The following is a 25878-nucleotide window of genomic DNA, read 5'->3' as shown; positions in this document are numbered from 1 at the left end:
TGCTGCCAAGGCTTCAGCACCCCAGACCGCTAGTTCTTATTCCCTCACATGATCTCTGCGTTGCCTCTGTCTGGAGGTGCTGTCACTTCGGCGACACCATTGGTCTTTTCTTCGCGGGAACAAACTCCGGGTGATTAAGCCTCTCCCAGCGGCTTGGATGACATCCTCTCGGTCCTCCCGCCGTGAGGAGATCATTCTATTAGCTAGGTTGCGTGTCGGGCACTGTCTACATAGCCATCGCCATTTGTTCAGAAATGGCTCTGAGCACTATGGGACTCAACATCTATGGTCGTCAGACCCCTAGAACTTAGAACTACTTAAACCTAGCTAATCTAAGGACAGCACACAACACCCAGTCATCACGAGGCAGAGAAAATCCCTGAACCCGCCGGGAATCGAACACGGGAAACCGGGCGCGGGAAGCGAGAGCGCTACCGCACGACCACGAGCTGCGGACCCGCCATTTGTTAGTTGGTGCTCCCCCACCACTTTGTGCTCAATGCGCTCAACCTTTGGCGGTCCGCCATTTCCTGAGGGAATGTCCTTTTTTTAACCATTACGTTCTCGTTTGTGTTTACCGTCTGATTTATCGGCCGTTTTAACGAACGACGCGCGTGCTGTCGACCGCGTTTTACTTTTTATCCGTCGTAGCAATATGACGAAGGCCATTTAATTTTTAGTTCAGCTCCTCTGTTTCTCTATGGGATATTTTATAGACTTTTCTCCGCGACCCCGTCTTCAGCTGTCTTCTACATCTACATGGATATAAAACTTCCTGGCAGATTAAAACTGTGTGCTGGACCGAGACTCATACTCGGGAAAGGCAAAGGTCCCGAGTTCGAGTCTCGGTCCGGCGCACAGTTTTAATCTGCCAGGAAGTTTCATATCAGCGCACATTCCGCTGTAGAGTGAAAATTTCGCTCTATATACATGGATACTCTGCGAATCACATTGAAGTGCCTGGCAGAGGCTTCATCAAACCACCTTCACAATTCTCTATTATTCCAATCTCGTAAAGCGCGCGGAAAGAATGAATACCTATATCTTTCCGTACGAGCTCTGATTTCCCTTATTTTATCGTGGTGATCGTTCCGCCCTATGTGGGTCGGTGTCAACAAAATATTTTCGCATACGGAGGAGAAAGTTGGTGATTGGAATTTCGTGAGAAGATTCCGTCGCAACGAAAAACGCCTTTCTTCTAATAATTTCCAGCCCAAATACCGTATCATTTCTGTGACACTCTCTCTCATATTATGCGATAATACAAAACGTGCTGCCTTTCTCGATGTACTGCGTCAGTCCTACCTGGTAAGGATCCCACACCGCGCAGCAGTATTCTGAAAGAGGACGGACGAGCGTAGTGTAGGCAGTCTCCTTAGTAGTTCCGTTACATTTTCTAAGTGTCCTGCCAATAAAACGCAGTCTTTGGTTAGCCTTCCCCACAACATTTTCTATGTGTTCTTTCCAATTTAAGTTGTTCGTAATTGTAATACCTAGGAATTTAGTTGAATTTACGGCTTTTAGATTAGACTGATTTCCCGTGTAATCTAAGTTTAACGAGTTCCTTTTAGCACTCATGTGGATGACCTCACACTTTTCGTTATTTAGGGTCAACTGCCACTTTTCACACCATTCCGATATTTCTTCTAAATCGTTTTGCAGTTTGTTTTGATCTTCTGATGACTTTATTAGTCGATAAACGACAGCGTCATCTGCAAACAACCGGAGACGGCTGCTCAGATTGTCTCCCAAATCGTTTATATAGATAAGCAACATCAAAGGGCCTATAACACACCTTGGGGAACGCCAGAAATCACTTCTGTTTTACTCGATGACTTTCCGTCAATTACTACGAACTGTGACCTCTCTGACTGGAAATCACAAATCAAGTCACATAACTGAGACGATATTCCATAAGCACACAATTTCACTACGAGCCGCTTGTGTGGTACAGTGTCAAAAGCCTTCCGGAAATCCAGGAATACGGAATCGATCTGAAATCCCTTGTCAGTAGCACTCAGCATTTCATGTGAATAAAGAGCTAGTTGTGTTTCACAGGAACGATGTTTTCTAAACCCATGTTGACTGTGTGTCAATAGACCGTTTCCTTCGAGGTAATTCACAATGTTCGAACACAATATATTTTCTAAAATCCTGCTGCATATCGACGTTAACGATATGGGCCTGTAATTTAGTGGATCACTCCTACCACCTTTCTTGAATATTTTTGTGACCTGTGCAATTTTCCAGTCTCTGGGTACGGATCTTTCGTCGAGCGAACGGTTGTATATGATTGTTAAGTATGGAGCTAATGCATCAGCATACTGCGAAGGAACCTAATTGGTATAAAGTGTGGACCAGAAGACTTGCTTTTATTAAGTGATTTGAGTTGCTTCACTACTCCGAGGATATTTATTTCTACGTTACTCATGTTGGCAGCTGTTCTCGATTCGAATTCTGGGATATTTACTTCGTCTTCTTTTGTGAAGGCATTTCGGAATGCTGTGTTTTGTAAATCTGCTTTGGCAGGACTGTCTTCGATAGTATCTCCATTGTTAACGGGCAGAGAAGGCATTGATTGTTTCTTGCCGCTAACATACTTCTCATACGACCAGAATCTCTTTGGATTTTCTGCCAGGTTTCGAGACAAAATTTCGTTGTGGAAACTGTTATAGGCGTCTCGCATTGAACTCCGCGCTAAGTTTCGAGCTTCTGTAAAGGATTGCTAATCTTGGCGATTTTGGGTCTGTCTAAATTTGACATGTTTGTTTCATTGTTTCTGCAACCCGTTTTATATACCAAGGAGGATCAGCTCCGTCGTTTGTTAGTTTATTTGGTATACACCTCTCAATTGCAGCCGAAACTATTTCTTTGAATTGAAGCCACTTCTGGTCTACACTTAAATTATTAATTTGAAATGAGTGGAGATTGTCTCGCAGGAAGGCTTCAAGTGAATTTTTATCTGCTTTTTTGAATAGGTATATTTTTCGAGGATTTGGGGATTACAATATTCAATCTCGCTATGACAACCCTGTGTTCACCAATCCCTGAATCGGTTTTGATGTTGGTTATTAACTCAGGATTGTTTGTTGCTAAGAGGTCAAGCGTGTTTTCACAACCGTTTACTATTCGCGTGGGCTCATGAACTAACTGTTCGAAATAATTTTCAGAGAATGCGTTTAGCACAATTTCGGATGATATTTTATGCGTACCTCAGGAATTAAACATGTATCTTCGCCAACATGTCGAGGGTAAATTAAAGTCACCACCAACTATTATCGTATGAGTCGGGTACGTGTTTAAAACCAAACTCAAGTTTTCTTTGAACCTTTCAGCAACTTTATCATCTGAACTGGGAGGTCGGTAAAAGGTTCCAATTATTATTTTATTCCCGTTGCCAACAATGACCTCTGCCCATACTAACTCACAGGAAGTATCTACTTCAATTACGCGACAAGTTAAACTATTTCTAACAGCAACAAACACGCCACCGCCAACCGTATTTAGCGTATCTTTTCGGAACACCGTTAGGTTCTTCGCAAAAATTTTGGCTGAGCTTATATCCGACTTTAGCCAGCTTTTTCTTCCGTCGATTGGGATTAACGTGTAGTCGTTTTTAACTCCTTTCTTTCTCTTCCTGTTCGGGCATGGGTACGTCTGACTGTAGTTGCTTTTGCGCACTAAAACAAAACAAAACAGTACCACCAGGTAAGCGTCAGTATGCAGAGCAGCGATCTGGTAACGCCACACTGTGGTCGCTCTCACATGGAAGGCCGTGCAGGCAAGAGTCTGCTGCCGTCGCTCTCCATTACACTGAGTTTTATGCGTCCCAAAAGGAACAAGTTTTGTCTTGGGCTTACGGTAGCAGCTTCGTAGCTTCTCAGGTAAACCGCCACTACTAGAGTACAGTAATCAGTCAATTGATCAAGAAGGGACGCAGTGACTCTGCCGCATGGAGGTATAATAAGGGCAGATCGCGGTACAAAAAATGGCTCTGAGCACTATGGGACTCAACTGCTGTGGTCATAAGTCCCCTAGAACTTAGAACTACTTAAACCTAACTAACCTAAGGACATAACACACATCCATGCCCGAGGCAGGATTCGAACCTGCGACCGTAGCGGTCCCGCGGTTCCAGACTGTAGCGCCTTTAACCGCTTGACCACACCGGCCGGCGATCGCGGTACAGACTTAGGCTCTACGTTGCTCTGAAGGCGGCGCCACCATTTCAGGATACCCCAAAACATTATCAGACTATTGTGTACGATTGCTTCTTATCCTTAATGTCTGTCGTGTGCAGACAACAGTTGTTGTACAGACAAAATGGTACACTGCTTTCGTGAATAACGCAGCCATAGGAAAGATGTTTGTTATGGTCTTGAAATTCACATTTGAACCTTTGTTTTTCGTATACGTTTGGAATAACTAATAAGAGAAGTTTATGATGTAACGGCTGCTTTCGTACTCCAGGATTTTCCTTAATACTGACTTCAGAAACTGATACTTTGCACATCCACAGTGAAACTCTTTACGTCGGATGTTTTCACTCTTTTCTCCATTGTCAGTCGCTTACAGAAAATCTTACCACACTGCACACTAATGACAAACAGTGGGCAGTGCGCAAAAATAGTAGAGCTGCTGACTTGACGGTGTGTACGGGTAGGGCGCGCCCTTGGCGGCAGGCGGCAGGTCGTGAAGTTTCTAACGGATCTCTTACGTTGGGATAAATTTATTTTATTTTTTGTTAGATGGTTTCGTTAAATAGCTGAATAAATTGTAATTAGGAATAATTTAATTAAGCAGAGTTGAAAAAATAAAGTCAAAGAGATGTTCATTGGGCGGACATTGTCGTAATGCAACGTCATTGCGTTGTTCGGTTGTCAAAACAAGTCGTTTGTGTTGCGTTCTGCTGTTCGGTCGTGCGCGTAACTGAAAGGAATTAATTCGTGGACTAGAACAGACTTTCACATAATAGTTACGATTCGATGTTCCGACAAAAGGAGTTAACGTCAGTGTTAATTTGAATTGTGGGCGACAGGATTAGTTTTGACAGACACGTGAAAACGGACGTAACCTAAGTTGTTCGCATATGATCCTTGAACGTGACTTTTTATTTAATTAACGATTGCGGGCTCATTAAAAGCTATTATCTCATGATTAGGATCAATCCCTCTTTCCTCCTAGATAGTGATCAGTCATTAACATTTACCTCATAAGAAAAAGGATTATTAATAAAAGTGATGTTAAATGACAATTACGTGGTATTCCGTTAGTGTGGAACCGAAGTAATATCTCTGAAATGATATTAATATATAATTTGTGTTAAATACTGACTGAGATAGGAAGTAAATTGAAATTTGATACTTAGACTATAGAAGCAGAAGCGCTTAAGGTTTCTCTTCTCTAAAATGGCAAAACAGGTACGAACTTTAACTCAATAGTCCACATTATGTATTGCAAAGACATTAGCATTTCTTACTTATTTTGACGACGCGCTGTTAAACAAAGGAACGTTGAGTGTCTGTACGAGTAATAAAATTAAATCGAAAAACATAATTAATAACGGCGAACTCCGCTTTAACAAACTGTACTGCGTGCCGTCATCGGGCAATAACTGCTCAGCCCTGGAGACTTGTGTGGTGAAATTAGAAGTCGGGCATATAAAACAAACTTAAAAATCCATTCAAGCTGCAGTGGAGTCGGCACAACACGACGTGGGCAGTTATAAGTTACAGTTGGGGAGTTGTCATGACGTCACAACCTGTCCAGGGCTGACTTAACAGGGAACGTCGTTTAGTGAACTCTTAGAAGTGAACAGACGGTTGTAAATTGCATTTGCTATGTATTGTGAAGTTTGCGTACAATTATTTGCACTTCTCCATTGAGGGCCTTTTTGCGTTATGTTGCGTCCGGTGTTGCAGACTTTGTTATCGAACTAGTCACAGAGATAAGTAAACCTGGTTTCTCGTTTCGATTTCCCACTGCGGGCCATGTTTTCTCTTCCCATTCCTTCTCCTGCTGCAAGGCGGCACCTCGCCCAGTCATCCACAACTGTGCGTGCTTTTGTAGAACGCTCTGACAAGTCACGTCGCATTTGTGGTCTTCCTGCAATATAATCATCTTGTGGTGCAGTTCTTCTTGTTGTCTCCGTGCTTGCTAAGAAAATGGGATGAGAAGTTCCGCCTTATGCAATACACCTTATTTCTTTTGTTTCACCCATACATGTTTCAGCACTTTTGTGCTATCATCAGTGGGTTCTATTTATTTTTAACTGTAAATTTGTTGTTAACATATTAATATTTTCGTCGTTTACAACATTATGTAAAAGTTGCATTTATAACTTAATCTTTGACAAAATAGTAATACCAAAACAGTACAAAATAATATATTGGTACAGATACGTAGATGACATAATTTGCTTAATAGACGAACCACTTTCCCGCATAAAAGAACTTCATGATAACATAAACTCCATCCACCCACAAATACAATTCACCATAGAAACACAAACAGATGGAAAACTTAACTTCTTAGATCTCACTATACACAAGAGAAACGACAAACATGAATTCACAATCTACAGAAAACCCACACTCACCAGCACCATTATTCATATCCAATCCAATCACCCCATAACCCACAAAGAAGCCAGCTTCAGATATTTACTTCACAGGCTGAACAAAATACCCATGAATAAGCATGACTACACACAAGAACTGAACACAATAAAACAAATTGCACAGGAGAATGGATATGATGCAAAGAGAATAGACAAAATAAACCACAAAATACAAAAACAAACAGCACATAACCATGAAACACACATACATACAAACACAACTCATCACACAACAAATCGGCAGACAGTAAGCAACAAATGGCACATAATGACTTACAACAACAAAGTCACACACAGGGTAGCTAATATACTAAAGAAACATGGACTCAACATAGCATACAGAACCAACAACACAATACAGAGCAGATTTGGAAGAATTACCACCAACACTGACAAATACAGCCAGTCTGGCATCTACCAACTTACTTGCAACTGCTGTCAATCTGTATATGTGGGCCAAACATGCAGGACCTTCAGAACCAGATATAATGAACACCTCAGAGCACTGAAAAGCAATAGCACACACTCAACATTTGCAGACCACCTGGTAGCACACAACCACCACCCAACAAACATTGAAACTGACCTTCACATCCTAAAAACCAGCAGCAGCCTATACCAAAAATTAACTATAGAAGAAAACTACCACATCCAAAAATCAATAGCCCAAGGAAAGAAAGTACTCAATGAATACACATCACTGTGCAACAAAACTCTCTTCACCACAATAGAAGAACTGTACAAGTAAAACACACACACACACACACACACACACACAAATCCTCTCTCTTTTCTTTCTTTCTTTCTTTCTCTCTCCTTCTCTCTCTCTAACTCTCTCTCTCTCTCTCTCTCTCTCTCTCTCACACACACACACACACACACACACACACACACACACACACACACACACACACACACACACACACTCCCTCTCTGCCCCAGTACCCATCACACACAGACAAACCCACATAAACCACACACAACTGACACCAAATACAACTCAAACTCGCGCGCCTCAGCCAACAGAACACGCTACGAAACAAATGAACGCCACACAACCACAACAACACGTAATGGCAGCGAAAACTCCGCCTATGTTTTGAATAATCAAGAAACTGCATTGCCACACGAACACAGGCAAAGAAGTAAGCCCATTTACTTCGCCAACAAAACAGGAAAACCTACCACAACTTCAAAACTGTAAGTTACAGAAAGAAAACGTGATACAGTCTTATTTCCGTTCGTAAATACATAACAAATAGAAAATAAATTACGTTTTGCTGTTTGCAGATGACATGTTGTATATTGTGTAGCATAACAGCTACCAAAACAAGAGGACAATAGTATAATGTAAGGTATGTTACTTTTCGCCAATTAAGTTATAAATGCAACTTTTACATAATGTTGTAAACGACGAAAATATTAATATGTTAACAACAAATTTACAGTTAAAAATAAATAGAACCCACTGATGATAGCACAAAAGTGCTGAAACATGTATGGGTGAAACAAAAGAAATAAGGTGTATTGCATAAGGCGGAACTTCTCATCCCATTTCCTGCAATATGTTTTCAGACTTAATCGCATTTTCTGGCTCTCGTTGTTCTTTAGTTTTCCCATCGTCTCTCGTTCTTTAAATTAAACCACCAGTTAGGCGATAAAACACCCGCCAAGAGACGCAGCCCGACGTCGTCACGAAACAGGGACAGACGACTGGCAGCTGACTGAGCTGAGCTGGGCGGAGCGGAGCGCTTTCGCCTGTCTCGTAGGGAAACGCTGGTAGGCGGCAATTTCTTCAGTTCCATTTAGCAACCACCGTATCTGTCGCTACAGTAGCAACCGAATGAAAGCAGTGGATTCAGTTGGTTGTAGTTCTACGGATCGTTTCGATTGTTATTCCTTTATTTTTGTGAAACCTGCCTGCGTGAACAAGCGAACAAAAGCAGCCCACACAGGGCACAGTGGTTTCTCTCTTTCCGACTGAAACAAGTCTGTATTTTATCTTTCAGCTCAATAATTTATACGTTCTTTCAGCTGAAAACACTTCTTAATGTTTTAGTCGACTGAGCTATCCATTCGTTCTTCCGAGTGAAACCAGTCTTTAGTTCTTTCATTTGTTCAACTAAGGAGTGGTACACAGCCATGCTACATACAACTCCCCCCCCCCCACCCCCCCACCCAAGAGGGTAGTCCTATTCCGAGGGTATCAGAAGACATCTCAGGTAGTACGCAAAAATTGATGTAACCATTACGTATATTCATTGAAGTATGTGTTGGATACGGTAATTCTTCTTTTCATCATTTAAAACTGCTTACTGTATTGCTATGGATTAAGTTGTACCAGATGCAAGGAAGACGTCACTAATTAAGCTTATTTAGCGCTCGGAGTAGATAATCGCGCATAGAAATTGCCTTAGCGGCACCTGAGAAAGAAAGGAACATAGCCAAATTTTAGCCACTGTTTACATTCCATTCTACTGGCAAGATGTGGTGACTTCCATTAATTAAAAATAATTTCAATCTCTCTGGCAAACGCTTGGTGCTCAGTCATTTCTACCTCTAGAAGTGAAACATATTGTGCAAAAAATTACGTCTTCGCCTTTGCACCGGTCCGCACAAGTTATATCAAGAGCGGCGATCCTCGGGGGCAACAGCCCCCCCCCCCCCTATCCCTAGCTCCGAGGGAAAGAGAAAAATACAGTGTAGTCAGGTGGTTTTCTTTCAAGGAAATGCTTTGTACACGCAGATACATTAATAGGTTATGTTTTGTTGGCTGAAGAGCCAACACCGTGTTACTAGAGGAGGCCGAAATGCACGCGTTTTAGCTCACGCAGGCTGAAGTGATGAGGGAAGAACTATACTGACGTGTGGTCTGGAACATGACAAGGAATTAGAATTCAGAAAGCAGACGTAGTTAGTTTGATACTTAACTTTAATCCATTAATGATGAACGTCGCTCTTGACGGTACATGATTCACAATATTCTCTGTTCAGAATACGTTGTTATAGTAACTGAATATGGCGCCTTGCTAGGTCGTAGCAAATGACGTAGCTGAAGGCTATGCTAAACTGTCGTCTCGGCAAATGAGAGCGTATGTAGGCAGTGAACCATCGCTAGCAAAGTCGGCTGTACAGCTGGGGCGAGTGCTAGGGAGTCTCTCTAGACTAGACCTGCCGTGTGGCGGCGCTCGGTCTGCAATCACTGATAGTGGCGACACGCGGGTCCGACGTATACTAACGGTCCGCGGCCGATTTAAAGGCTACCACCTAGCGAGTGTGGTGTCTGGCGGTGACACCACAGGTTTTTAATGTAAAATAGGTTATTTATCGTCAATAATTAAAATGGTTTCACGAGGCTAACTTCGCGCGTAACAGTAGAAAGTAGGATGTTACAGAATTTGTAGCAACAGCATCTGTAGTTAAAATCAGAATAAAATGTGTATAACTTACTCATAGAAAACGTTTTATCACCGCAAAGTTGACATATTGGTGAAACGTGATTAAAGGAAACCGCAGCTACTTGATGGAAGAGTGTCAGTGATGCCTGGGACAGCTCAGGGGGCGCCGCCTCGCAGCAGTCAGTCACGTTATGCTTGTTGTGAACTGCAGACTCGGCCTACAGGCATAATGAACTTAGTACCGCGATCCCGCGCAGGGTCCCGAAGCGCCCGATGACCGCGAACACCCGAACAACAGGGGACTGACATGCATTGATATTATGAAGTAGTGCATTGATAATGGCTAGGCACTAGCCGAAATCTAGATTTGCCGAATAAAATCTAAATTGTTAGGTACGCAATAAAGTGCAAAAAGGATAAATTATTAATTAATTCATTAACGTCGATCAGTTGTAGAATTTTGGAACACGTATTGTGTTAGAGTATAATGACTTTTCTGGAGACTAGAAATCTACTCTGTAGGAATCAGCATGGGTTTCGAAAAAGACGGTCATGTGAAATCCAGCTCGCGCTGTTCGTCCACGAGACTCAGAGGGCCATAGACACGGGTTCACAGGTGGATGCCGTGTTTCTTGACTTCCGCAAGGCGTTCGATACGGTTCCCCAAAGTCGTTTAATGAACAATAGAAGAGCATATGAACTATCAGACGAATTGTGTGATTGGATTGAGGAGTTCCTAGATGGCAGGACGCAGCATGTTATTCTCAGTGGAGAGAAGTCTTCCGAAGTAAGAGTGATTTCAGATGTGCCGCAGGGGAGTGTCATAGGACCGTTGCTATTCACAATATACATAAATGACCTTGTGGATGAAATCGGAAGTTCACTGAGGCTTTTTGCAGATGATGCTGTGGTGTATCGAGAGGTTGTAACAATGGAAAATTGTACTGAAGAGCAGGAGGATCTGCAGCGAATTGACGCATGGTGCAGGGAATGGCAATTGAATCTCAATGTAGACAAGTGTAATGTGCTGCAAATACACAGGAAGATAGATCCTTTATCATTTAACTACAAGATAGGAGGTCAGGAACTGGAAGCAGTTAATACCATAAATTATCTGGGAGTACGCATTAGGAGGTACAGTGAAGCGACTCTAACAGCCTCTCCTGTACAAATGTCAACCTCACCTACCCGAGTTGCAGCTAAGGATTGCTGCACGGTACACCCTGTTATTGCTAACGAGGCTCTGACGACCGAGTGTTTCCCGGGATAAGGAAACGCCCCCTATCAAGTGCCAACGGTCTCAAAGAGAGCGGATGAGCGGATAGAGGCAGGGCACTCTCTTGTCCTTGGAGTGAGAAATTGCTCCTAAAGGCGGAAGAACTTCACAGTCAACGGCATAGGATGGAGAAGGCAACGGGAAACCACTCCATTAAAGATCACTCAAGATATCCCAAGAATCAGTAGCGCACCATGCCAGAATCTTCTGTTAAACATAAATCCGGAGTAATAGTCCCCCAATCGGATCTCCGGGTGGGGACAATGGAAGGTCAGGCAAAGTTGAAGAATACACTAAAAATAGCAACATGGAATGTAAGAACACTCCTCCAATGCGGGAAATTAGAGAACCTCAAACTAGAGATGGACAGAATGGGAACAGACATAATAGGAATATCTGAGATGCGATGGCCTGAACCAGGAGACTTCAGATCAGGAAATTATCGTATCATTCATACAGGTACTAACCAAGGAACAACTGGAATCGGTGGAGTTGGAATAATTCTAAAAGGAAAACTCGGGAATCTAGTCACAGGATATGTGCAATTTAACTCTAGGATAATACTAGTCAAAATTGGAACCAAACCAAAGAACACGGTAATAGTACAAGTCTATATGCCGACATCGGCAGAAGAAGACGATGTAATAGAAACAGTGTATGAAGACATCAACAAAGTTATAAATTATGTTAAAGGTGAAGAGAACTTAATTATAATGGGAGATTGGAATGCTAGTGTTGGAGAAGAGGAAGTTGACGGAATTGTAGGGAAATATGGTCTAGGAGATAGAAACGAAAGAGGAAGCCGGCTAATTGAATTTTGTGCCAAAAACAAGTTGGTCATAGCGAACTCCCTTTTCAACCACCATAAAAGAAGAAGGTACACGTGGAAAGCCCCAGGAGATACTAGAAGACACCAAATCGACTATATATTAGTAAAATCGCGTTTTAAAAACCAAATCAAGGACTGCAGAAGCTACCCGTCTGCGGATATTAATAGTGATCACAACCTTGTAATGATGAAATGCTTACTCAAACTCAAGCGATTAGAGAGAAAAACGAACAAAGTATGGAACAGAGATAACCTAAAGTCTGAAGAACTAGTGATCCCTTATGCACGGAAAACTGATGAGATGGCATCAAACATTATTCCCGGGAGTACTAACGAGGAGTGGAAACAAATCAAAGAAGGCATACATAAAGCAGCAGAAGAATTTATTGGGAAAGCCAAACCTGTAAACAGGAAAGAGTGGATAACACCTGAAATAATTTGTCTAATGGAAGAAAGAAGACTATACAAAAATGCCTTTGACGAGCAAAGCGAAAACAAATATAGACAGCTTAGAAACCAAATAAACAGAGAATCTAGGAAAGCAAAAGAAAATTACCTCAACAGCATTTGTAAAGAGGTGGAGGAAAACATGGTTAAAGGAAAAACTGACTTGGCCTACAGAACAATAAAACAAAACTTTGCTAAACGGAAAGTAAAATCTTCAGGAACTATAAAGAACAAAGAGGGCAAGGTACTATTTGGATATGACACGCTGAAGAGATGGCAAGAATACATTGAAGAGCTATATCAAGGAGACCCTCTAACAGATAATATGATAGAATTAAGCGAAGAAGTAGAGAAAGAAGAACTAGGGGACACAATTCTGAAAGATGAATTTGAAAAAGCACTAAAAGAACTACCAGATAAGAAAGCGGCAGGTGTTGATGATATACCTTCTGAACTAATTAAGAAATCAGGAGACAAAATGAAAGCTACATTACTGCAACTCATACAGAAAATATACAAAACAGGTGAAGTTCCTGAAGACTATCAGAAATGCATCATATTCCCCATACCTAAGAAAGCATCTACTATGGACTGTGAAAACCATCGAACACTCAGTCTTCTTTCACACGCATCAAAAATTCTAATAAGAATAATTTTGAAAAGAGTTGAAAACCAATTGAATAGCACTCTAAGTGAAGACCAATTCGGTTTTAGAAGCGGTGTAGGGACGAGGGAAGCAATCTTATCTTTAAGACTAATAATTGAGAAACAAATTTCCAAAAACAAACAAGTATTTATAGCCTTCGTAGACCTCGAAAAGGCATTTGACAATGTTGTATGGCCAGAAATGTTTAGAATTCTGAAGAAGGCTGGTCTGAAATATAATGATAGAAGGATAATCTTTAAAATATACCAAAATGAAACAGCCTTAGTTAAGAAGGAAAACAAAGAAGAAACAGCAAGAATAAGGAAAGGAGTGAGACAGGGATGCCCACTATCTCCAGTAATTTTCAACGCATATATCCAAGAAGCAATAGACAAAATAAGAGAGAATATTGAAGTAGGAATAAAACTTAACGGAATGAAAATAGATATGTTGCGATATGCAGATGATATCGCCATAATTACAGAAAGGAAAGAAGATTTAGAAGCCGCACTCAATGAAATGGAAAACACCTTAAAAGAACAGTATGGAATGAAAATAAATAAGAAAAAGACTAAAGTGATGGTGAGTGGCGCCCTGAACTACAATGAACCCATACGAATAACAATAAAGGGAGAGAAACTAGGGCAGGTTACAGAATTTAACTACTTAGGTAGCAAAATAACAGCAGATGGAAGGAGCAAAAGTGACATTAAAAACAGAATACAACTTGCCAAAATAGCATTCAATGGAAAAAGAAACTTACTGACGAGTAGAAATGTTAGTTTAGACGTAAGAAAGAGAGTCATGAAAACCTATGTGTGGAGTACAGCCCTTTACGGATGTGAAACTTGGACTTGTGGAAAAGAAGAAAAGAGAAGATTAGAGGCATTCGAAATGTGGTGCTACCGGAGAATGGAAAAAATCAGCTGGCGAGACAAGGCTACAAACGAAGATGTCCTCAGAAGAGTGAAAGAAAACAGATCTCTTTGGCGAAATATACAGAAAAGAAGAATAACCTTCATAGGTCACATTTTACGGCATAACAATTTCATTAAGAGAATATTAGAAGGAATCATTGAAGGAAGAACTCGCCGAGGACGACCTAGATTAACCTACATTCAACAAGTAATAAATGACATCGGGTGCCAGACCTATGCAGATATGAAGAAGAAAGTTGACAAAAGAACGGAATGGCGTGCTGCTGCCAACCAACCTGTGGGTTGATAACCGAAGAAGAGAAGATCATATAATGTTGATCGTCGGTAAAGCAGATGCCAGACTGAGATTCATAGGAAGAATCCTAAGGAAATGCAATCCGAAAACAAAGGAAGTAGGTTACAGTACGCTTGTTCGCCCACTGCTTGAATACTGCTCAGCAGTGTGGGATCCGTACCAGATAGGGTTGATAGAAGATATAGAGAGGATCCAGCGGAGGGCGGCGCGCTTCGTTGCAGGATCATTTAGTAATCGCGAAAGCGTTACGGAGATGATAGATAAACTCCAGTGGAAGACTCTGCAGGAGAGACGCTCAGTAGCTCGGTACGGGCTTTTGTCAAAGTTTCGAGAACATACCTTCACCGAAGAGTCAAGCAGTATATTGCTCCCTGCTACGTATATCTCGCGGAGAGACCATGAGGATAAAATCAGAGAGATTAGAGCCCACGCAGAGGCATACCGACAATCCTTCTTTCCACGAACAATACGAGACTGGAATAGAAGTGAGAACCGATAGAGGTACTCAAGGTACCCTCCGCCACACACCGTCAGGTGGCTTGCGGAGTATGGATGTAGATGTAGATGTAGATGTAATTGCATAGTTATTTTTTCATTGTGATAATTAAAAGTTTGACTACCGCTAGTGAGTGAGACCTGGTGTTACTATGACATGAGACATACTTTTCGGTGTGTGATGCCAAGAACCGGGCGCTCTCACTCTGAGAAGCCGGTGGAGTAGATACAGTATATGGCAGCCCGTAAATTGGACGCAGCCATCCTAACGGGCCATATGAAGCACTGACGAGATCAAACAGTCGGATGGACGAGTCGTACATCGTGCGTAAGGTGACAGAGATGTCTCCTAATGAGATTGTGACCGCCACGGGTAGAGACTAAAATGGTTCAAATGGCTCTGAGCACTATGGGACTTAACATCTACGGTCATCAGTCCCCTAGAACTTAGAACTACTTAAACCTACCTAACCTAAGGACAGCACACAACACCCAGTCATCACGAGGCACAGAAAATCCCTGACCCCGCCGGGAATCGAACCCGGGAACCGGTAGAGACTAAAGCAGGAGACATGTCAGTACGCCGCGCTGTGCTGTGCTTTATGCCGGTGTCGCTAACGAGGCAGCAAAACCAGCAGAGGCGGATCACCGCGCCTCATCGCATCAGCTGCCAAGAGCACGGTACAGTAGTACAGCACAGTACAGCACCGCAATCCCGCGAAGGGCCGCGGAGCTCACACCGGTCTTGCGTAACGGCGCAGTTCGCTGAGCGCACCGCACTGCACCGCAGCCAACGGCGGCGACTCTGCACTCCGTGCGACGGCTGTACAACAGTTTCCTGGAGCCTTATCTCCGTACTGGAACTTGCAAAACAGAGTTCATCAGCTAAAAATTGGGCTCCGTTCATTGCGTAGGAATTAAAATCCACGGAGAAGAAATAAAAACTTCGAGGTCCGCCAGTGACATTGTAATTCTGTCAGGGACAGCAAAGGACGTGGAAGAGCAGCTCAACGGAATGGACAGTGTCTTGAAAGGAGGGTATAAGATGAACATCAACAAAAGCAAAACGAGGATAATGGAATGTAGTCGAATGAAGTCGGGTGATGCTGAGGGAATTAGATTAGGAAATGAGACGCTTAAAGTAGTAAATGTGTTTTGCTATTTGGGAGAGCAAAATTTTGAGGATGGGTCTTTCCTGAAAGTATTTGTATGGAGTGTAGCCATGTATGGAAGTGAAACGTGGACGATAAATAGTTTAGACAAAAAGAGAATAGAAGCTTTCGAAATGTGGTGCTACAGAATGTTGCTGAAGATTAGATGGGTAGGTCACATAACTAATGAGGAGGTATTGAATAGAATTGGGGAGAAGAGAAATTTGTGGCACAACTTGACTAGAAGAAGGGATCGGTTGGTAGGACATATTCTGAGGCATAAAGGGATCACCAATGTAGTATTGGGAGGCAGCGTGGAGGGTAAAAATCGTAGAGGGAGACCAAGAGATGAATACACTAAACAGATTCAGAAGGATGTAGGTTGCAGTAGGTACTGGGAGATGAAGAAGCTTGCACAGGATAGAGTAGCATGGAGAGCTGCATCAAACCAGTCTCTGGACTGAAGACCACATCAACATTGCTTCCTTACTTCCACGCGTTATTTCGTCGAGGGTCCATTTACTGAAACACTTATCAGGTACTCCGTGTCGTGATATCCGCCACAATCACGTTTCGTCGTCATGATCATCTACACCGAGGTGGTCGAGAGGTTCTAGGCGCTTCAGTCGGAATCCACGCTGCTGCTACGGTCGCAGGTTCGAATCCTACCTCGGGCAGGGATGTGTGTGATGTCCTTAGGTTAGTTAGGTTTAAGTAGTTCTAAGTCTAGGAGACTGATAACCTTAGATGTTAAGTCCCATAGTGTTCAGAGCCGTTTGAACCATTTTTACACCGAGGTGACAAAAGTCATGGATACCTCCTAACATCGTGTCGGGCCTCCATTTGCCCAGCGAAGTGGAGCAACTCGACGTTGCGTGGACTCGACAAGTGTTTGGAGTCCCCTGGAGAAAAACTGAGCCACGCTGCCTCTGTACCAGTCCATAATTGCGGAGGTGTTGCCGGTGCAGGGTTTTGTACACGAACTGACCTCTCGATTATGTACCGTGAATCTTCAATGGGATTTATGTCTGACGATCTGGGTTGCCAAATCATTCGCCGAACTGTCCACAAAGTTCTTTGCGAACAGTTCTGGCGCGGTGACATGGCGCATCGTTGTTTGGGAACACCGAGTCCACAAATGCTTGTACAGGGTGTTTCAAAAATGACCGGTATATTTGAAACGGCAATAAAAACTAAACGAGCAGCGATAGAAATACACCGTTTGTTGCAATATGCTTGGGACAACAGTACATTTTCAGGCGGACAAACTTTCGAAATTACAGTAGTTACAATTTTCAACAACAGATGGCGCTGCAAGTGATGTGAAAGATATAGAAGACAACGCAGTCTGTGAGTGCGCCGCCATTCTGTACGTTGTCTTTCTGCTGTAAGCGTGTGCTGTTCACAACGTGCAAGTGTGCTGTGGACAACATGGTTTATTTCTTAGAACAGAGGATTTTTCTGGTGTTGGAATTCCACCGCCTAGAACACAGTGGTGTTGCAACAAGACGAAGTTTTCAACGGAGGTTTAATGTAACCAAAGGACCGAAAAGCGATACAATAAAGGATCTGTTTGAAAAATTTCAACGGACTGGGAACGTGACTGACGAACGTGCTGGAAAGGTAGGGCGACCGCGTACGGCAACCACAGAGGGCAACGCGCAGCTAGTGCAGCAGGTGATCCGACAGCGGCCTCGGGTTTCCGTTCGCCGTGTTGCAGCTGTGGTCCAAATGACGCCAACATCCACGTATCGTCTCGTGCGCCAGAGTTTACACCTCTATCCGTACAAAATTCAAATACGGCAACCCCTCAGAGCCGCTACCATTGCTGCACGAGAGACATTCGCTAACGATATAGTGCACAGGATTGATGACGGCGATATGCGTGTGGGCAGCATTTGGTTTACTGACGAAGCTTATTTTTACCTGGACGGCTTCGTCAATAAACAGAACTGGCGCATATGGGGAACCGAAAAGCCCCATGTTGCAGTCCCATCGTTCCTGCATCCTCAAAAAGTACTGGTCTGGGCCGCCATTTCTTCCAAAGGAATCATTGGCCCATTTTTCAGATCCGAAACGATTACTGCATCACGCTATCTGGACATTCTTCGTGAATTTGTGGCGGTACAAACTGTCTTAGACGACACTGCGAACACCTCGTGGTTTATGCAAGATGGTGCCCGGCCACATCGCACGGCCGACGTCTTTAATTTCCTGAATGAATATTTCGATGATCGTGTGATTGCTTTGGGCTATCCGAAACATACAGGAGGCGGCGTGGATTGGCCTCCCTATTCGCCAGACATGAACCCCTGTGACTTCTTTCTGTGGGGACACTTGAAAGACCAGGTGTACCGCCAGAATCCAGAAACAATTGAACAGCTGAAGCAGTACATCTCATCTGCATGTGAAGCCATTCCGCCAGACACGTTGTCAAAGGTTTCGGGTAATTTCATTCAGAGACTACGCCATATTATTGCTACGCATGGTGGATATGTGGAAAATATCGTACTATAGAGGTTCCCAGACCGCAGCGCCATCTGTTGTTGACAATTGTAACTACTGTAATCTCGAAAGTTTGTCTGCCTGAAAATGTACTGTTGTCCCAAGCATATTGCAACAAACGGTGTATTTCTATCGCTGCTCGTTTAGTTTTTATTGCCGTTTCAAATATACCGGTCATTTTTGAAACACCCTGTAAATGGTCTCCATATAGCTGAACATACCTATTTCCAGTCAATGATTGGTTCACTTTGGCCAGAGGACCCAGTTCGTTCAACGGAAACACAACGCACACCATTATGGAGCCTTGACCAGTTTGCACAGTGCCTAGTTGACAGTCGGGGTCCACGGCTTCGTATAGTCTGCGCCACATTCGAACTCTACCATCAGCTCTTGGCAACTGAAATCGGGACTCTTCTGAGCAGGTCACCGTTTTCCAGTGGTCTATGATGCAACAGGTACCGTCGCGATGGTGACCAATCAGTTTGGTCCCTTCCCCCCCGCCCCCCCCCCCACTCTTTTAAACCAACCAACCAACGGTCACGATCCCAGAAATGTGGCGGCAGGAGACGTCGTGCTGTTAGCAAAGCCACTCGCTTTGATTGGCGACTGCCGGAGCTCATTAAAGCCGCATTTCGCCGCACTGTCCTGACGGATACCTCCGACGTACGTCCCACATACATTTCTGCGGTTAATTCACACAGAGTTCATTGTCTATTATCATTGTCAAATCTACGCAGACGCCATTGCGCACTTGGTCGTTAAGTGAAGTGTGGTGTCACCGCCAGGCACCACACTTGCTAGGTGGTAGCTTTTAAATCGGCAGCGGTCCGCTAGTATACGACGGACCCGCGTGTCGCCACTGTCAGTGATGGCAAACCGAGCGCCGCCACACGGCAGGTCGAGAGAGACGTACTAGCACTCGCCCCAGTTGTACAGCCGACTTAGCCAGAGATGGATCACTGACAACTACGCTCTCAATTGCCGAGACGATAGTTAGCATAGCCTTCAGCTACGTCATTTGCTACGACCTAGCAAGGCGCCATAGCATTTGATATTGAGATTATAACATGTACCGTCAAGAGCGATGTACACCAATTGTGGATTAAAGTTAAGTATTATATCAACTACGTACTTTACTTGCTACTATTATTTCCCTTAACTGTTCCAGACCTCACGCCAGTCAGGCTGTAATTAAACGCGTGCATTTCGGCCTCCTCTAGCAACACAGTGTTGGCTCTTCTGCCAACACTTCATGAAGTTCTTCGGCCACTGCGACGTCCGTGGTGAGAGGCAATGCCTGAAATTTGGTATTCTCAGCGCAGCTCTTGACACTGTGTGTCTCGAAAGATTGATTTTCCTGATGGTTTCCGAAATGGAACGTTCCATGCTTCTAGCCCCGACTACCATCTCGTGTTAAGAGTCTCTCAATTCCCGTCGTGCAGTCAGAGTCACATCGGGAAGATTTTCCACACGAATCATCTGAGTACAAATGATAGCTCCGCCAATGCCCCGCCCCTTTTCCGTGTCGCGATCCTACAGTCATCTGCACTTGTGCGTATCACTGTCCCACGACCGATGACCTCCTCAGCAGTTTGGTCCCATAGGAACTTACCAAAAATGTTGAAATGTGTGTGAAATCTTATGGGACTTAACTGCTAAGGTCATCAGTCCATAAGCTTACACACTACTTAACCTAAATTAAAGGACAAACACACACACACCCATGCCCGAGGGAGGACTCGAACCTCCGCCGGGACCAGCCACACAGTCCAAGGAACTTACCACCTCGAGATTTGTCATCTCAGTGTAAATGAAACATTGAGAATAAAATTGTTGATGCTCCTGTAAGCCGTTAGATAGGCATCGTTTAACTGGAACCAGCTGACAAATTTATCCATCTACTTTTCTATATGTAAACTTGAGGGCAAAGAAGAAGGGAGGCAATGATGTTGCCAATACAAGTACCGGGAGCGCGTGGTAAAACTTCGTTTCAAAAAATGTTTCGAATTGCTCTGAGCACTATGGGACTTAACTGCTGTGGTCATCAGCCCCCTAGAACTTAGAACTAATTAAACCTAACTGACCTAAGGACAACACACACATCCATGCCCGAGGCAGAATTCGAACCTGCGACCGTAGCGGTCGCGCGGCTCCAGACTGAAGCGCCTAGAACAGCTCGGCCACTCCGCCCGGCTAAAACTTCGTTTCCAAACAAGATCCACGCCGCTTACCGCCGTCATTCGCAGTATTGTGCCGATATTTTCGGTGCAAAGGAGATACAAAGGCAAGTGGGCTAAGAAACCAACCGAAATGTAATTACTGTTGTGACTTGGCAAGACAGCCAAGCCTCTATGAGGAAGCCGAAAGGCACGCGTTTAAGCTCACGCAGGCTGACGTGAGGTCTGGAACAGTTAAGGGAATTTATAGTAGCTAAGAGCGTAAGTAACTACTAGAATACTTAACTTTAATTCATAATTGGTGAACATCGGTCTGACGGTACATGCATCACAAGATAAATAGCAAATGATAAAGGCGCCTTGCTAGGTCGTAGCAAATGACGTAGCTGAAGGCTATGCTAACTATCGTCTCGGCAAATGAGAGCGTAATTTGTCAGTGAACCATCGCTAGCAAAGTCGGCTGTACAACTGGGGCGAGTGCTAGGAAGTCTCTCTAGACCTGCCGTGTGGCGGCGCTCGGTCTGCAATCACTGATAGTGGCGACACGCGGGTCCCACGTATACTAACGGACCGCGGCCGATTTAAAGGCTACCACCTAGCAAGTGTGGTGTCTGGCGGTGACACCACAATTACTGTTACCAGAGACGGGGGCCCCTTACACAAAAATCCGCAGGGAGGTCAGAAGTGATGCGGATGGAGCCGCGCTGCAGCCACGGACACCGAAGCCCGCGGGTATCGATAGCACAGACTGCAGTTCGACTCGGCAGCTGAGAGGCGCCGACGGACCGCCGGTTTGTGGGGCGACCAAGTTGGGCCGCGGCGCTCTCTGGGGTACGAGCGTCCGACAAGTGTTTGCCCGGGTTGCGCACACACACAGCGGCGGCAGCAGCGGCGGTGTGCCGGGCTCTCGCGTCCGTTGGCGCAGCCCCGGCAGTCGGGAGAGAGGTCGCCCTCGGGCCAATCTGCCGCGTGGCTGCTCTGCGGCCAGTGATGCCAACTGTTCCGTACCGGCGTGCTAACCCTACCGCATTGATTAAACAGTAAAGTTTTGCTGCCAAAGGCGGGACGAACTCGGTACTGGTGGATAGGTTCGCGCCACGCGGGATTAGCCGAGTCAGTCGTAATCGAATATGTAGCGCAGAGCAGGGGGCCGACGTAAATTGTGGAAAACATGAGCATGGCTACACTGCGTTACACTTTGCGGCGTTATCAGGGAACGCAGAGTTATGTCGTTTATTGCTCGTGGCCGGGGCCAAGAGTCATGCAACAAATACAGTTGGAAGAACAGCTTCGCAAATGGCCGCATTTGTTGGAAACCGTGCGTGTGTGGCAGTCATTAATAATTTTGTACCTAAAGCAGATGTTGACTATTATACAGTTCCTCAAGGTTTAGAGACTGAGCCTAAACTGACACCTGTGCTTGCTACACCATTGCGTAACTTTGCAATGCAGGTAAATCTTCATCCAGTCAGGGTTGCTCTGAATCCGCAGAAGGCACCTTTATTAGCTGAGAATCTGGAGAAAGTTTCCAGAATGAGATTTTCGCTCTGCAGCGGGGTGTGCGCTGATATGAAACTTCCTGGCAGATTAAAACTGCTATGTCTCCGCAATATCCTTTCTTTCAGGAGTGCTAGTTCTACAAGGTTCGCAGGAGAGCTTCTGTAAAGTTAGGAAGGTAGGAGACGAGGTACTGGCAGAGGTGAAGCTGTGAGGACGGGGCGTGAGTCGTGCTTGGGTAGCTCAGTTGGTAGAGCACTTGCCCGCGAAAGGCAAAGGTCCCGAGTTCGAATCTCGGTCAGTTTTAACCTGCCAGGGAGTTTCATATCGGCGCACACCCCGCTGCAGAGTGAAAATCTCATTCTGGAAACATCCCCCAGGCTGTGGTTAAGCCATGTCTCCGCAACATCATTTCTTTCAGGACTGCTAGTTCTGCAAGGTTCGCAGGAGAGCTTCTGTAAAGTTTGGAAGGTAGGAGACGAGGTACTGGCAGAAGTGAAGCTCTGAGGACGGGGCGTGAGTCGTGCTTGGGTAGCTCAGTTGGTAGAGCACTTGCCGGGCAAAGCTCCCGAGTTCGAGCCTCGGTCGGGCACACAGTTTTAATCTGCCAGGAAGTTTCAATCTGGAGAAAGTTCAGAAAATCTTGGAACTCATGACTGAAACAGAAATGAAAAGAGGATTTGAAGCAAATGAAGTTATGTCATTCAAATTCCATTACTTGTCGTGTGTAGTTGCTGAGATTGGCCGATGTAGAAAAAGGCAATTAGCAGCACAACAGGAGAGAAAGAAAGATGAAACTAAAGATAGTGAGAATATAGAAGAAAAGCGGTCACATCCTATGGAACTCTTTGCTCGGGAAATGCTGAAATGTGAGCGTGGCGACAATGGGTCTCCAGAGTTTCAGGAAAGTTTTCTCAGGCAACGTGGTCGTGAATTCCCATATCGTGAATGTACAGTTTTCCGCCAGATGGTTACAACTTTAGCTCAACAGGATTCCCCTTCTGCTCTGAGCATTATTTCTGTTGCCATCAATGGGCAGAGGGGCTTTGTAGACAGTGTCACCCATTGCTGCTCATCATGTGGTGAAGAAGGAGCGACAAAGAAGTGCTCTAAATGTAAAGGAGTTCAGTATTGTAACAAAGAATGTCAACGTCTCCATTGATTTATGCATAAGAAAGCATGTACAAGGTTAACTCAAGTTTCCGTAAAGGCTAAACCATCAGCTAGTCCTCCAACTTCAGAATTGAGCGGTCTTCAAGTGAAGTAATGGAAGTTGCATAGCTTACTGTAATGGTTTACAAAATCTCTTTTTTTTCTAATTACGGGAATCATTTCATTTTTTATGATTTCTATGTATGTAACATGTGATTAACTGTCATTGTACATTGGATAATGTGGCCATTGCAAGTAAAGTATGTTCCTTTCCTTTCCCTCTCTTAAGGGAGAAAAAGAAAAGAAATTTATGTTAACAGTGCAGTTCAGTAACTAATGTGTGATAAATTCCATAGACAACATGGTCAAAACTTTGCTATGTATCTATAACTATTTGTCCTGTCTTTCTTGTCTGTTGATTAACACACACATAATGAATTATGTGGTATGTAATGTTACCTAATGGTTATATTGGAATAATTATAAAAAGCTTCTAAAGCTTTTAAATTAATTAGAGACTTGTCTTGATAAGTTGGAGCAATGCAGAAAATTACGTGAAATGTTTCAGCAATAAAGAATTTAAAAAAAAAGCGGTCTAAGGCGCTGCAGTCATGGACTGTGCGGGTGTTCCCGGCGGAGGTTCGAGTCCTCCCTCGGGCATGGGTGTGTGTGTGTGTTTGTCCTTAGGATAATTTAGATTAAGTAGTGTGTAAGCTTAGGGACTGATGACCTTAGCAGTTAAGTCCCATAAGATTTCACACACATTCGAACATTTTTGATAGGTTCGCGTCTATCTCCAGTAAAGGCTCGAACACTACGTGATAACTCTGTTTCTAACGCTCGGAGAAACTGATTCTGAAAATACTTCATATAAGTACGTTGAAACTACAACACCCGGAAATGTAGCGTGTAACGAAATTTTACTTCCTATGCTGTACATTGTAGTACCACGAACTAATAATTACATTAGGAATTAGAAAACCGACCATGTAAAACAGATTCTTAAGTTTTGAATAACAGATACTTTTTGATATTTGTCGTGTCGGTTATAACAGGTATTATTTATATTTTACTAATAACCGAGTAAAAAACTGTAGCAGCCATGGTAAAATTTTTTGTTTTTAAGAAAGGGTAATTTTTGTTCGTAAAATTTATATATTGCGATATTAGGGAAAATAGGAAAAACGATCAGTGCAATTTCAATAGCAGTGCCGACAGAAACGAGCAAGGAAAACGTGGTGTAAGAATTGGTATACCACTGCGGAGACAGTAATGTCCCTCTTGTCGTGAGTCGCGGCTTATCGCAGATATGTACGTGCAGTGTGCACGACTTGTCCCTTCCTAATCTATACCGTAGTTCCTCGTTCTGTCGTCACGGGACATACGTTGTATTGCAGAATGGCGCCAACACTACTCGAGAAATATTTATACGACGTGACGTAGCCATGAAATACAGCCTTTTATTTGCTTTTAGAGATTAAAGTTTTGTCTGCCATTTCTATGAGATACTAAAAGAGGAAGGAAATAAATTAAAAACTTAACTCATTCATAGTATACATTAAAAATAAAAAGTGGCTGATCTAGATAATATGCGTTTATCTGGTTGTAGATCCTGAAAACGGACTAATTAACACGAAAAATAGACGGCTTCAACCTCGGTTTTCACCCTTTAGCACTGACCGTTCGTAATGCCAAAATAGCGGAGTGACTCCCAGTTGTAACACAATTTTTCAACTGACTTTCGAAAAAAATTAGGATCAGTAGGAGAATACTGGTAATTTTTTTATAATTTTGAACTACGTATCTCTTTTCGAGAAAAGAGGCAGAAGGACTAAATTTTCTTTTATTTGCCTATTTAATTTTATATTTTGATTCTATATATCTTTAAACTGGGTAAGAATTTTTATCTTTGTTCGATTTCTTCGTCTATTACAGGAAATAATGCACTAAAGAGGCAAAGTAAGGGGCGGAGATCTGATCAGCAGGTTGCAAAGCATCCGAGATATGCTCAATAATGTTGATCTGTGGGGAGTTTGGTGGCCAGCGGAAGTTTTTAAACCCAGAAGAGTGTTCATGGAGCCACTCTGTAGCAATTCTGGACGTCTCGCATTGTCCTGCTGAATTGCCCAAGTCCATCGGAATGCACAATGGATATGAATGGATGCAGGTGATCAGACAGGATGCCTGCGTACGTGTGTCCTGTCAGAGTCGTATCTAGACGTATCAGGGGCCCCATATCACTCGAACTGCACACGCCCCTCACCATTACAGAGCCTCCACCAGCTTGAACAGTCCCATGCTGATATGCAGGATCCATGGATTCGTGAGGTTGTCTCCATACCAGGTGCTCGTCCATCCGCTCGACACAATTTGAAACGAGACTCGTCGGACCAGGCAACGTGTTTCCAGTCATCAACAGTCCAATGTCGGTGTTGACGGGCCCAGCTGAGGCG

General features: G+C 43.8%; 1 protein-coding gene across 1 annotated transcript in view; it reads left to right on the top strand.

Moving 5' to 3' along the window:
* LOC126101535 (ankyrin repeat and MYND domain-containing protein 2-like) overlaps positions 1-23540 on the top strand; it is a 125454-nt gene extending 101914 nt beyond the window's left edge. The window contains 2 exon segments of the mRNA XM_049912176.1: positions 21918-22300; positions 22902-23540. Coding sequence (XP_049768133.1) covers positions 21918-22300; positions 22902-23540 — 1022 coding nt within the window.
* The last annotated feature ends 2338 nt before the right edge of the window (positions 23541-25878 follow it).

The sequence above is a fragment of the Schistocerca cancellata genome, chromosome 9, assembly GCF_023864275.1.
Source record: "Schistocerca cancellata isolate TAMUIC-IGC-003103 chromosome 9, iqSchCanc2.1, whole genome shotgun sequence".
Lineage (NCBI taxonomy): Eukaryota > Metazoa > Arthropoda > Insecta > Orthoptera > Acrididae > Schistocerca > Schistocerca cancellata.
The sequence above is the reverse complement of the archived record's forward strand: the minus strand, read 5'-3'. Positions and strand labels throughout refer to the sequence as shown.